This window comes from Ochotona curzoniae, unplaced genomic scaffold (assembly GCF_017591425.1).
Source record: "Ochotona curzoniae isolate NIBS_2020 unplaced genomic scaffold, NIBS_Ocur_1.0 contig_4064, whole genome shotgun sequence".
NCBI classification, from domain to species: Eukaryota; Metazoa; Chordata; class Mammalia; order Lagomorpha; family Ochotonidae; genus Ochotona; species Ochotona curzoniae.
In genome coordinates, this window is record NW_024466107.1 from 8,470,247 (window position 1) to 8,484,216 (window position 13,970).

A 13,970-nucleotide genomic window follows, 5' to 3' on the forward strand; every position below is an offset into this window, starting at 1 on the left:
ACCACAGCATCTCGGGCTGGGCCGGCCTGCCTCGCGCAGCTGCCAAGGTCTACAGGACACAAAGGTTTCCTTTGAGCTGCCTGCGGTGGCCATCCTGGGCAGTCACTCGCTATGTTATAATATCCACCACTGGGGAGTGGGGGTGCGGAGGGCTGGCCATTAACGCTGGACAGTCTGACCTGAGCTGGAACGCCCGGGCCAAGCCTGGAAGGAGCGGTGAGCAGCCACGGCTGAGGCGGCCCGGGCCTGCTCGGCTCACCGCGAACACCAGCCCGCCCTGCCATCAGCTCTGCCGTCAGCCCTGCCATCAGCCCTGCCATCAGCCCTGCCGTCAGCCCTGCCAGAGCCGGGCTCGACCTCCCCTTCAGGCCCACATCACAGACCCGCCACCCGGGAGCCCCGGCCGCCGTCCCCGCCCCGCCCAGGAGGCGGCTCGGCCCCCGCCCCTTCGTGACGTCACGGAAGTCGGGGCAAGAGTTTTTCCGCTTGCTGGAGCTTCCTAGAATATGCCTGTTTTTCTCCCCGTGGTTTTTGTTTTTGTTTGCGATGGAAACCACCTCATGTGGCATATCATTCCTAATTCTCCGTTCGGGGCGCTCGCGCGACCTCGGAACGCTGACACCGTTTCCACGGACACAGGCGCCTTTAGGCAGGCCTGAGGTCATGACGTATAATGTGAGCGCGCAGACAGGAAGGCCCCCTCTCCTCCCGGCGTGCGGGTCGGCGGAGAAGTCTGGGAGGGAAGCCTTGGCAGTGGGAACTTGTCGTCCCTGTGCAGGATCCATTGCTGACCTCTGTGGGAGGGAAGCCTTGGCAGTCCTCTGCCTGTGCACGGTCCGTTGCTGACCTCTGTAGAGGCCAGCCTTGGCAGCGCGGGCTCTCCTCCCTGTGCAGGGTCCACGGAGCGCGCTTGCATGGAGCTGGTGGCGGGCTGCTACGAGCAGGTGCTCTTCGGGTTCACCGTAAGCCCGGAGAGGGAGGCGAGCGGCGGCCGCGAGGTGAGGTTCCCGGCGGGAGAGGGCCGGTCAGGAAGGGTCGGTGCTTGTTCGGGAGATGCCAGCTGCGTGTGATATACTTTGGAGACGAAGTGTCCACAGGGCACGAAGAGTCAGGTTTCCAGGGACCCCCAGGAGTTTATTCAGGGTTTCCTGGGGACTTACTGTGCTCCAGACAAAGGCGGAACATTGTGGAATTTCTTTTCTGTCTGGTGTCAGGCTGGATGAAACCAGAAAATGGCAACAGAGTGACTTGGCTGCTGCTCATTACTTTGTGTCTGCCCTGGTTGTTAAATGATGCAGCTGAGTTTGCTTTTTTCTTTCCGTTCTTCGTTCAGTCCTGAGGTGTGCTTATTGTAAGATTTTGTTGTTGTTGTTGTTGTTTATGTGAAAGGCAGGCACAGAGATCTGGCCACTGGTTCATTGTCTTAAATGCCCACGTTAGCCAGGACTGGGCCAAACTAAAGCCAGAGCTTAGAATTGGAATCCGATATCCCACTGCTTAGCTGGTAGAAGCCCAGCTACCTACCCCGTCGCCTGCTGCCTGCTGGCTGTGCTCAGGCACAAAGCCGGGGTTGGAAGCTCAGGTGGGGATGGAGCCCAGGCACTGCTCTGCAGGAGGGAGACCGCTGGGCGGCACTGTCCCCTCTGTGCTTGTCCGTCCCTGCCCTTGGGTCTAATGCACGTGTTGGTGTGGAGGCTCTCCTTCATGTATAGGATCCGTTGATGACCTCCGCGGGCTGTGGAGGGGTTCTCCATGTGCAGGATCCGTTGGTGATCTCCGTGGGAGGGAAGCCTTGGCAGGGTGGCCTGGCATGTTCACAGTGTGATGCTCCTCTCTGGCAGAAATGGACCGCGGCGGCTCACTTCACCCACCACGCCCACACCGCCTCCCTGTCGGCTGTGGCAGTCAACAGTCGCTTCGTGGTCACCGGGAGCAAAGATGAAACAATCCACATTTACGACATGAAGAAGAAGATTGAGCACGGGGCCCTGGTGCACCACAACGGTGAGAACGCTGCTTTGCTGACCGTCCCTTACCGTGTGACTTCAGGTTAGGGATTCGGTGAGTCTGTTGTGTCACCGATCCTATGCTAGGAGATGTAAAAATGGGAGGAAAAAAAAGAAAGTGGTTCCTCGCCCTCAGGGTGCTTGTAGTTGGAGCTGAGAGGAAGTAGTAAATTCAGCGAGGACAGGCAGTCCCTAGTGAGGCCTCCTGTCAGAAGATGCCTGTTTATCTGAAGAGCCTGGTGGCTGGTGGCCGTATAGAACTGGCAGGGCGGCAGGAGACTCCGGAGCGGCATCCTCATTGCCCACTTTCCTTGAAGGAGACGTTCCCAGCCTGCAAGGGGCAGGTACAGCTTCAGTTTATAGAAGAGAACGCCAGGTTCAAATGCTCTGTATGTCTTAGCCAGAGTCACAAAATAACGCAACTGGAGCTTGAAGCTAGGTCTAAAGTCTGGTGTCCACAGGGAACTGCAGGCATTAGGGGAAGGCTGACCTGGCATTGGGAGGGGCTACAGAAGTGGGTGGGGCAAATGCCCGGTGTCCTTGAGAGCAGGTGCTGGGAGGGGTGGGCAGGGGTGGGCTTGGCTGTGAGAGAGGGGCTGGGAGGGGTGGGCAGGGGTGGGCTTGGCTGTGAGAGAGGGGCTGGGAGGGGTGGGCAGGGGCAGGCTTAGCTGTGAGAGAGGGGCTGGGAGGGGTGGGCAGGGGCGGGTTTGGCTGTGAGAGAGGTGCTGGGCCGAGGGACAGCCAGCACAAGGACTGCCCAGTTACAGTGGGAAGCTGGAAATTAAGTAGGGTTAGTTTGAAGAGTTTCTGAGTCTGTTCAGCAGTGAGCCACAGGCTTTCTGTAGGGAGAGAGATTGATATAGGTTGGTTAGTGTGTGTAATAGGATTGACTTAAAGGGAACTGAAGAGGAAGGTGAATGAGTGGTTTAAGGGGCAAGCTGGAGAAAACAGGTTGCCATTTTTAAAGAAAAAGCAGGTGGAATGAAGGCAGGGAGGCACGGAAGGCCTGGGCAGCTGTGGGTTGGTAAACAGTGGAATGCACAAGTGGAGTGAGAGCTGGATGAGGAGCAGTGTTAGCTGGTAGTGGGGCCCAGCTGTAAGTGGAGGAGGCCTGGGTGGAGATCGGGGTGCTAACTCCCCACCCTGGGTTGGGTTTCCTGGCTGATGGTGGAGTTGGCACGGCTGTTGGCAGGAATGGTGGGTGCGGTAAGCAGCTTGCCTCAGGAGTGAATGTTTTGTATGGCTTTGCTCGCATTTCCCCCAGGGCACAGAGCAAAAGAGTTGGATATTTCTTTGAGAAGGAAAAGGAAAGGAAGAACTCGAAATACTAGGATCAAGTAGAATGTACTTGGCTTGGGGGAGTCAGCCATGGAGATGTGTTTGCTATAAAGACAGGAGCAGTGTCCTTTTCGGTACCCTAAGCTTAGATCCACATCAGCCGTCCGTTTCTAGCAGGACATTTAGAGTGTTGAATGTTCCCAAGAGTCATGCTTTTCCAGAGGATTTTTTTTAAGATTACTTTATTTTAACTGCAAAGTCAGATATACAGAGAGCAGGAGACACAGAGACAAAGATGTTTTGTCCAATGATTCACTCCCCAAGTGGCCGCAACGGCTGAAGCTGAGTTGATCTGAAGACAGGTGCCCGGAGCCTCTTTCAGGTCTCCCACATTGGTGCAGGGTCCCAAGGCTTTGGACCATCCTCGACTGCTTCCCCAGGCCACAGGCAGGGAGCTGGATGGGAAGTGGGGCTGCTGGGATTAGAACCTGCGCCCATATGGCATACCGGCGCATGCAAGGCAAGGACTTTGGCTGCTAGGCTATTGTGTCGGGCTAAGGGATTTAAACAGTTTGCTCTCCTCGCTGTCTCCCAATAGCGGGTCATTCAAGAAAAACTTCTGTCTGTCTTAGGCTTGGAGGAAATACCTGTGTTTAACAAGAAAAGGCGGACTTAGAGGGGATTCTCTGTGGGAAATGCAGCAAGTAGGGGCCTGTTTCACAGTTGCAGGTAGAGGAGTTCTTTGCTAGGAAGCAGAGATGAGGAGACATTTCCAAAGGAAGAAGTGGGATTTTATAGAAAGAGGTGAACACAGACCAGGGTTAACATTGCCGTTCCTCCTGGCGAGGAAGGTGGTCCGGCAGCCCATGTGTTACTCCTGCACTCATGGTTTGCCGCGTTATACTGCACAGCGAAGACCTTTCAGCATGAGGGGCTGACCAGGAGGCGTGCTTGGAGTCCAGACTCTGCTCAGCCCGGGCCAGGCGGCAGACCCCGTGGGACCCCTCTGGGACTGGGGTAGAGTCCCAGCTCTGCTGCTCTGCAGAAGCAGCCATTGGACGTTCTGTACCTGAGTCTCTGCATCTCTCCCAGCAAACTGCCTTCACAGGCCACGAGGTGCCGAGGGGCTGGCGCCTGGCTGGGTCCGAGGACAGTGAACGGGAATGGTGTGGCCTGCTCTGGGGACTGGACGGCGGCTGGGCTGCTTGACCATCAAACCGGCGTCAGCTCTCTGATTTGAGCTCTTTGGGGAATGTGAGAGCCAGTTTCGGTTTTGGCCGAGGAGAGTGAGTGTTTTGTGAGAATGAGAAGATGAAGAAAGGTGTGTTAGCTGGGAAGGGGCTTCCTGAGGACACAGCTGCAGTGCAGGGTCAGGGATTTGTGGTGATATTCCCAGAGGAGTAGTTGGATGCCAGGCTGCAGGCACAGCAGTGAAAGGGTGTGGCTGGTGAGGTTCCCACTCGCTGCATCCAAGGTGGCAGGCTGCGGCCGCCGTCTGGCCACACTGGTTTAGACAGCCTTTTCTAAATGTGTTATCGGGACCTGAATTAATTAGTTCAAATCTATTTCTACAGCTGGAGAAACTCAGCTGTTGTGTTGTGTTGTGTTTGCAGATAGAGACATTTGATTTGCGAAGTGAATAAGCTAATAGGAAAAGAGGCCGGAAGGGACAAGTGCCTCCTGGCAGTGGGGAGGGAACTGGGAGACAGGGCGCCTCTTGAAAGGAGAGAGGGAGAGACCCCCTCAGCTGACGTGCTTTGCATGGACTTGGAATCGTGTGTTCTTATGTGAAAAATTATTTTCTTCTGTCTAGACTTTAAAATAAGTTTCAGTAATACTAAGACATTGGATGCTCTCCTTACTGTCGCATAGCTTTCAGAGCAGAAATGAAGTGTGCATTTCAAGTGGATATGATGTTCATTTCTTTTTTGTCAGGAACAATTACTTGCCTGAAATTCCATGGCAACAGGCACCTAATCAGTGGAGCGGAGGACGGACTCATCTGTGTGTGGGATGCGAAGAAATGGGAGTGCCTCAAGTCGATTAAGGCTCACAAGTGAGTGGGCTCGTGCCCGTGGCCTTGTCCCTGTGCCACTCGGACGGGGGCTGACTGTTGGCTTCATTTTAGGGGACACGTGACCTTCCTCTCTGTTCACCCCTCTGGCAAGTTGGCCCTGTCTGTGGGTACCGACAAGACTCTAAGGTGAGTTGCTCGTGCCTGAAGAGTGACTTTACTGAGTTGGTGGTCTTTTACCCCAGGGAGTCTCTTACTGTCATAGTGGTACAGAGGGACGGTTGAACACCAGTGAGTCTTTTCTTCAATGTAAGAAAAATATAACTCTAAACTTGGACTCTGTAAGGTGTGCAGCGAAGGGGAGGGAGCAGCCAGGACGTGAGCCGGTGCCCATGTGGGATGCTGGTGCAGAGGTTAGCCAGTTGAGCTCTTGTGTCAGCCCTGGTCATAAAGCTTTTCAGGCTTACTGTGAGGAAAATGGCAGAGCCTTTAAATAGTCACTATTCAGTAAAATTGCCATTTGAGTAAATCTTCATTATGCTCATTTTTTAATACGTGTTCACTGGAGATCATATTATAAGTGAGCTTTCTGTTTTGTAGAACATGGAATCTTGTGGAGGGACGATCAGCATTCATAAAAAATATAAAACAAAGTGAGTATGGTGGTTTGAAATGTGTTTTCTGATAACTGAATGGAATATGGGTGTAAGTTCATGAAAAATAGATGTGTTATATGCCTGGATGCTGACGTTTTTGGGGGTCACCCAAATGAAGCTTCTCTGTAATTTCCACTTTGCGTGAACTCTGCAGTCCCCCCCTCGCGCATGCTCATGTCTCTTGAGCATGTGCGCATGCGCATATGGTTCCCTTGGCGATGGCGACTGCACGAGGGGAGGTTTAAGTGGCTTTTCCCATTCTGTGTCTGGATTCTTGTCATGACTGCCACGTACCAATTACACGTGGCTTTTGATGTTACTTTGAGTCCAGCTTCTTTTCTAAAACTTAATTCGCAAGAAGTGGCTCATGAGTTTACCGGGAAGACCAAGTAGGATAATGGGTGGGAGATTTTGTTACTTGGATCATTTTGTTTAATAACTATTTTGCTTGTGTTAACTTTCAACTATTTGGACTATCGCTAGCCTTATTTGAACTGTTTTGAACTGTTTTTTAACTTGCAGATGCTCACATAGTGGAATGGTCACCCAAGGGAGAGAAATACATAGTTGTCACGCTGAATAAAATAGACGTGTACCGGCTGGACACGGCGTCCGTCAGCGGGACCATCACGAACGAGAAGAGAGTTGCTTCTGTTCGGTTTCTCTCAGTACGTGATTGGAGGCGCGCTGCGCACGTGGGCTGCTGAGAGCTGCTGATTTCTGGGTGCTGCCCTTCTTTCTCTGTCCCCTAGGAATCTGTCCTCGCCGTGGCTGGAGACGAAGAGGCTGTCCGGTTTTTCGACTGCGATTCTCTAACATGCCTCTGTCAATTTAAAGCTCATGAAAACAGGTATTTTCACTTTTACTCTGTGTGTGTGTGTAGTCTGGGTAAACATATAATGTAGTTTTAATTAGGAGCTAAATAGTATGATTCAAGAATGATAAAGTGAATTCATTGAGGTAGGATTCTGAGGAAGGGGAGAGTGAGGCCTTCAGAGACGAAAAGGGTGCGGAACATCTTCCTCTGTTTCTCCTCCTCTCTGTGTATATCTGACTTTGCAATAAAAATAAAGTAAATCTTAAAAATAAAATGGTGCTCGCTTTGGCAGCCCACACACTAAAGTTGGAACGATACAGAAAACATTAGCATAGTCCCTGCACAAGGATGTCACACAGATTCATGGAGCATCCCATATTGTTTTAATCGGTGGTCCTCAAGGGCATGCATCATTTTTAATTATGTAGACAGCATCAAAAAAAAAAAAAAAAAAGACAAAAAAGAAGCTGGTTCTGGAAGGCAGCAGAGCACGGGCCCTGAGGGGGCGAGAGCTCGGAGTGCGTGAGGGACAGGCTCCAGGCCCGTGTGACTGAGGGCGAACAGTGAGCAGAGAGAGTGCCTGGCACAGGCAGGTGGAGGGCCGATCCCGGCCACCTGCCTGGTGCAGAGTGTCTGACTCTCACGGAAGAGCATAAAGCAGCTCCCCCTCACTACATGACCGAGCCTCGGTGAAGGCCGACCTCATCTGTGTGCCCAGCCACTTCTGCCTCTCTTTTTATTTTAAAGCAAATCCCAGCTTTGTAGAAGAGAAATAAAATTTATATATGTATATATACATATCTGTAATATAAAACCGATATAATTGGTTCATGTTGTCAAGAATTTTAAGGGAAACAAAGTGGAGGTAGACCAGTTAGTCCCCTTCATAATGCAGAAGGAAATGATGGCAGCATGGTGGTGGCCTTGGCAGGGCGAGGAGGGAGACGGGCGCACGGGAGCGGCCTTGGACGTCGCTGTGGCTGTCTTCTTTCCTTACCCAAGTGGGGGACTTTGTTTCCTGTGTCTGTGTTTCCTCTGTGACGCCCTGAGCGCAGTTAGCTATCGTCATCTTTGCCACTGTTCCTTACGACGGTTGAAGGTCCACGCTGCCTTCTTAGCCATTAGGCCACTGGGGCCGATAAAGGATGTCCACGCTGCCTTCGGCGTGAAGCTGTGCGACTCGTGTGAACGTACGGTGGAGGTGCTGGTCACTTAGGACAGGCGCCTGGAGCATTGAGGAAGCAAGAGGCCGTGTACGTGCTGCTCAGTGTCGCACCATCTGACAGGAAGTTGTCTTTTACAGTGCTGCTGTTTCTGTCCTAGGGTCAAAGACATGTTCAGTTTTCAGACTCCAGAGCACCATGTCATTGTGACTGCGTCAAGTGATGGCTTCATCAAGATGTGGAGGCTGCAGCAGGAGAAGGTCCGTGTCCATCGCACGCGCACACCCCGTGCAGGACAGTTGTCACGGTGTCACTGAAATGAGCGGGGGCTTGTGTGGGGCGCTCAGCCAGCCGTGAGGAGCTCTGCCAGCAGGGTTGTTAGTGCTTGCGGGAGGCTCCCATGAGTCTTCCTCACGGCTAGCCTCGATGGGTCGGTGCTGGTAGAATCTTCCAGCTCCCTCTGCGCTCTACTTATTTTTTTCAGATATTGGGATGCTCTGTAAAGCCTTGGGTAAAAATACTGCCATGACTAAGAGAAGTTTTGGGCCTCCTTATTGATTATGCAATTAACAAATAGTTTTGAAGCAGATAATTAATACATTAAATTCCCTTCTGTGGTTTTGGTGTACTGTTCTTCATTCTCTCGTGTGAACGTGGCTTGCTGAGTGTTGAGTCTGTGTAAGCTTCCTTGCTGAACTGTGGACATAAATGAGACATGGCCATTTGCCTTGGAATTGCTCCTTGCTGAGTACTTCAAGGTCAGTTCTGCGAGCAGCCAAGGGCCAAATCTTGGTCCTGAGTTAAGAGAATAAGTTACTTGAAAGTATTTTATACGCTAGCAAATACAGTGAGTTTAAAATTAGCTAACTTTGTGCTGACGGGTTTCTTGTGTTGCAGAAAGCACCGCCATCTTTGCTCTGTGAGGTGAACACCGGGGCCAGGCTGACGTGCCTTGGGGTGTGGCTGGACCCAGCAGCGGCCCCCCAGGAAAGCCTTCCTGCAGGGGCAGAGCCCGCTCCTGGTAAGACAAGCTGTTGCACGATTTGTACCTTTGGAATTATTGAAGTGGAGCTGGTCTCAACACTCGACTTTCATCCTATGTTTATTTCATCCCAGGGGAATGAGCTGATTCCTTAAATATGCTCTTTATGTTTTAGTAAATAAAGAACAGTCCAAGATCATCAAGAAGGAACCTGCCACGGCAGTGCAGGAAGAAGCAGTGCAGGCAAAACCTACAACAAAGACACGTGGTTCAGCAGGGCGCCACGAGAAGCCAACAGCGGGAGACAGAGTCAGCCTGGTGGCAAGCAAGAGGAAAGCGGTGGGAACGCTGGGGAGGAGGAAGAGGAAAAAGCAGAAAACAGACCTGATGGCGTGAGTCCCAGGCTTCCCTTCTTAAGAGAACTGGTTTTTAGGCGAATCATTCTTTTTAGATATTTAAGGTGGCTTCTGTTTGTTTTTTTCCTACTGAAAGCAAGGAATTTCCTATGGAGAAATTGTACCTTGGTATTTTTTCTAACAATGGTAAAAAATTATTCTAGGCAGACAACACTTTATTATGTATCATGGTTGTGTGTGTTAATATGTAACATACAAAGTAAACTATACATACTTTATATGTATGAAGGTAAAGACTTTTTTGTCAAAATATTATAGTTTAATAATTAAAAAAAATGTTAAACATTATTTACCAATAGTGGATACAGTGTTATTTTTCTTCTAGATGAGGAAACTATGAAAAAAGGTGCCCTGCGCTGGCTTCTTCAGATGGTTCTAATAATTTTAGTGCAAATTTTGTATTTTCGGTAACAAAAGTTATAAAAAACATTGTCATTCCAGCAAGTATATTACAGCAAACTCAAACACTGCCCGTGTCAGTGTTCTGGTCCAGCACACTGAGCTGCCGCTTGCAGTGCCAGCGTCCCGTATCAGATCCAGTGCACCTGACAAAGTGGCAGCTGTCTCGGGCACTTGGGTCCCTGCCACCCCTGTGGGAGACCCGGATGGAATTCCAGGCTCCCTTCCTCTGATTTGGTTGTTGGGACTATTTGGGAAGTCAGTCAGCAGATGGGGGATACCCTCCTCTATCTGCTTTTCAAATGAAGAAGTAAGTAAAACTTTGTAAAAATGTTAAGTATTTTAAACAAACTATGTGTTTATGAAGCAGACATGTGCTTGAGTTGAGGACTAAGAATATTCTAAGAGTGCCAAACTTGTTTAAACTATGACTTCTTCCCAGCAGTAAAGGGCAAGATAACTTACAGAGGGGACAGCCCCAGCAGATGGATGGTCTCGTTCTCTGTCACTGTGCCTTTCAAATAAATTAAGTTAAAATGTTTTTCTGTTTCATTTATTTGGAGGAGAGACAAAGAGACACACAGATTTGCCTCCTATCTGCTGATAGATTGTGCACACGCCTCCACCAGTCAGGCTGGCACAGCGCACACCTGGGAGCCAGGTACTCAATCTAGGCTTCCCCGAGGGCAGCAGGTCCCCGGGTGCCCGAGCCCTCGCCTGCTGCCGCCCTGGGTGTACAGGAGCAGGTCCCCGAGTGCCCAAGCTCTCGCCTGCTGCAGCTCCGGGTGTACAGAAGCAGGTCCCTGGGTGCCCAAGCCCTCGCCTGCTGCCGCCCCGGGTGTACAGGAGCAGGTCCCCGGGTGCCCGAGCCCTGGCCTACTGCCGCCCCGGGTGTACAGGAGCAGGTCCCCGGGTGCCCGAGCTGTCGCCTGCTGCCGCCCTGGGTGTACAGGAGCAGGTCCCTGGGTGCCCGAGCCCTCGCCTGCTGCCGCCCCGGGTGTACAGGAGGAGGTCCCCGGGTGCCCGAGCCCTTGCCTGCTGCCGCCCCGGGTGTACAGGAACAGGTCCCCAGGTGCCCGAGCTGTCGCCTGCTGCCGCCCCGGGTGTACAGGAGCAGGCCCCGGGTGCCCTCACCTGCTGCCGCCCTGGGTATATAGGAGCAGGTGCCCGGGTGCCCGAGCCCTCGCCTGCTGCCGCCTTGGGTATATAGGAGCAGGTCCCCGGGTGCCCTCGCCTGCTGCCGCCCTGGGTGTTCAGGAGCAGGAAGCTGGAGTCGGCGGCAGAGATGAAGTTTGAAGCTTGGTGTGCCATCACGAGCTGTGGGCATCCCAGGGGCATCACAACTGGTGCGCCAAATACCCACCCCTCATGCTAGGAATTTTATTGAGTTTGTCTTCTGGATTTTCCAATTTATTGGCATGTAGCTGTTTGTAATACTTCTGGATGATTCTTTTCATCTCAGTGTATCTCTTTTTTTTTTTTCATGCCTAGCTGTTAATTTGAGTCTTCTCTCCCCTTCCCCTTTCATTAGTTAGGTGTATCAAATTTATTTATTTAAAACAGCTTCATTTTGCTGATCTGTTTTGTCTTTTCTGTGTTTCAACTTTGCTTATTTCTTCTCCAGTTTACAGTGTAGGAGTTTATCTACAGAGTAAGAAACCCCGCACGGTAAGTGATGTCTCCTATAAACAGGAGCCGGGAGGTTTCTTTCACGCCTGCCCTTTGCTGGGCCTCCCCAGTGTGGCTGTAGCCATTCCAAGCGGCTGCTTAACTGGCTGTGCCTAACCTGAGAAGCAGAGAGAGCGTGTGCTGGTTCACTCCCCAACGCCTGCATAGGCTCTGCGCCAGGGGTCAAGCTGGATCTACAAGCAGAGTCCCCGTCTTCTGCTGCAGCGGCAGGATCTTACCCATTTGGATGTTGCCACCGCCCCCACATCCTGGGGTCAGGAGCCAGCACTGATCGGCCCTGCATGCTTGGAAATAGCGCTGCAGTCCTGTACCCAGTTTTTCTAGTTGGCTTATTTATTCTAAGTCTTTTTTTTTTAAGATTTATTTATTTTTATTACAAAGTCATACACAGAGAGGAGGAAGAGAGACAGATCTTCCATCCAATGATTCACTCCCCAAGTGAGCCACAACGACCGGTGCTGCGCCAATCTGAAGCCAGGAACCAGGAACTCTTCCAGGTCTGCCATGCGGGTGCAGGGTTCCAAGGCTTTGGGCCCTCCTCGACTGCTTTCCCAGGCCACAAGCAGGGAGCTGGATGGGAAGTGGAGCTGCTGGGATTAGAACCAGCGCCCATATAGGATCCTGGCGCATTCAAGACGAGGACTTTATCTGCTAGGTCACACCGCCAGGCCCTATTCTGTCTTTAATCCATGTAATCCATTTTCAGTTGGTGTAGGGCGAGGTAGAGGTCCAATTTGATTCTTGTGTGTGTCAATCACCAGCTTACCCAATACTGTTGGCTGGAGGCTGACCTTTCTCTGTTGTGTGCATGAGCCTTTGTTGTTAAATTACTGATTTCTGGGCCCAGTACGATAGCCTTCTGGTTGAAGTCCTCGCCTTGAACACACTGGCATTTTATTTGGGTGCCAGTTCTAATTCCAGCAGCCCCACTTCCAGCTCTCTGCTTGTGACCTGGGAAAGCAGTCGAGGACGACCCAAAGCCCTAGAGTGTGGGAGACCCGGTGAAACTCCTGGCTCCTGGCTTTGGATTGGCGCAGCTCCAGCCGTTGCAGTCACTTGAGGGTGAATCATTGGACAGAAAATCTTCCTCTTTGTCTCTCCTCTTTGTATGGCTGACTTTGTAACAAAAATAAATAAATCTTTAAAAATGTTGATTCCCACAGGGCACAGATAATTCTATATCCTGACTAGTAGGCTATGTTAACTGGTCTCTTGATTTCTATGGTAAAGTCAGATTGACTTATTTAGCTGCTTTATTAGAAAGGCAGTTAGTTAAAGGGGGGAGAGGGAGACAGAGCTTCCACATGCTGATTCATTTTCCAGATGTTTGCTTTAGCTGGGCCTGGGCCAGAGCTAGGAGCCTGGGACTCCTTCTAGGTCTCCCAGTAGTGGGAGGGCTCTGAACATCCAAATACTGAGGCAATCTTGGGTTGCATTCCCAGGCTCGTTAGCAGGGAGCTGGATGGGCTGCAGAGCAGCAGGGATTGGAACTTGCACTCCAGCTGGGGCCGCGGTGACACAGGCCACAGCCTATCCCACTGCACCACAGCATCACCTGATGAAGTCGGCTTCGATTGAATTAATTTTGCTGAGCTCTGCCCTGTAAGCACTTCAGACTGGGTTCAAAATTTGGGAGGATTTGGAGTCTGGAGAGTGCGTGTCTTAACACCTCCTCTGAGAACTGGGAGCTGCTGGCTGGGTGATGGCTTTCCTGGTCTCTGATCCGAGACTAGAGGTATTAGATGTTGCTCCACATGCTACTGCGCCCCTCAGCGTCACCATCGATGTGACGGTGGGAATTCCTCCCTGCCTCGCAGGGTGAGCGTGCGGCTTGAACTCGCCAGTAGAGGTAAAGCGCTTAGAAGAACATCTGGAAAGGCTGGCCGTGGCCGTTGGCACGTCGCCGTAGCATACTTTTGTTATTTGGAAGAAATGGCAGCTTAACAGATACCAGGTTCTTTGATGTCTGGGAGATGGAAGGGTGGCGAGCTTCAAAGGGCTCCATAACTGAAGAGGCGGTGGGGGTAGCAATCAGGAGATGAAAGTCTGTATCGCAGATCCGTGTTAACTATAGACGGTGAACTGTGTGGAAACGTGCTGATTTTTAGGTAGGTCGGCAAATAATGCAACATTGAATCTGAAGTGTCAGTTAGTTTCAGCAATTCACGATGTGACTTCCAAGCAGTTTCTTGTTTAAAGAATTTACATTTATTTGGAAGCCAGAGACAGAAGCCTCCATCTTCTGCTTAGCTTCCCAATTGCCCACGACAGCCAGCATTGGGCTGCGTATCAGCGGGAAGGGACCCAAGCACTTGAGCCATTGCATGCAAACTGGACACGAGGCTGGGACCCTAACCCAGCGACTCAGGCACGGGATGGGACAGTCTCCGTGATGTCACTGCTGTGCCAAAGGCCTGCCCCTTGTTCTTGAATGTTTAGTTTACAGAGAAGTTACAAAGAATACAGATTTTTTCACATGCCCTTCCGCCAGCTATGGCACATTTGCCAAAACTAAGAAATTAACTGGACCTAGTGCAGTAGTCTAGTGGC

The 13,970-nt window shown here is 51.4% G+C and overlaps 1 protein-coding gene and 1 non-coding gene across 3 annotated transcripts; both read left to right on the forward strand.

Annotated features, from left to right (window-relative positions):
* The first annotated feature begins 675 nt into the window (after positions 1–675).
* Positions 676–10,073, forward strand: PAK1IP1 (PAK1 interacting protein 1). Of its 2 annotated transcripts, none has more exons than XM_040984137.1 (10): positions 676–998; positions 1,842–2,004; positions 5,220–5,340; positions 5,413–5,487; positions 5,899–5,951; positions 6,477–6,622; positions 6,707–6,804; positions 8,095–8,194; positions 8,832–8,955; positions 9,101–10,073. In XM_040984137.1, the coding sequence occupies exons 1-10, from the start codon at positions 915–917 to the stop codon at positions 9,310–9,312; spliced, it is 1,176 nt and encodes a 391-aa protein (XP_040840071.1). In that variant the 5' UTR covers positions 676–914; the 3' UTR covers positions 9,313–10,073. The 2 variants fall into 2 exon arrangements, with proteins under 2 accessions (XP_040840071.1, XP_040840070.1); XM_040984136.1 differs by having other exon boundaries at positions 678–998; positions 9,092–10,073.
* On the forward strand, positions 7,048–7,154 carry LOC121159109. Its single transcript, XR_005884313.1, has one exon. It is a non-coding gene; the product is annotated as a U6 spliceosomal RNA (small nuclear RNA).
* Positions 10,074–13,970: the final 3,897 nt, after the last annotated feature.

Excerpts from the sequence above, each read along its gene's own strand:
- PAK1IP1 (XM_040984136.1), top strand. The coding sequence starts at position 915 with ATGGAGCTGGTGGCGGGCTGCTACGAGCAGGTGCTCTTCGGGTTCACC. Across the intron at positions 8,195-8,831 it reads GGAGGCTGCAGCAGGAGAAG|AAAGCACCGCCATCTTTGCT; the intron begins GTCCGTGTCCAT and ends CTTGTGTTGCAG. Across the intron at positions 8,956-9,091 it reads AGGGGCAGAGCCCGCTCCTG|TAAATAAAGAACAGTCCAAG; the intron begins GTAAGACAAGCT and ends TTTATGTTTTAG.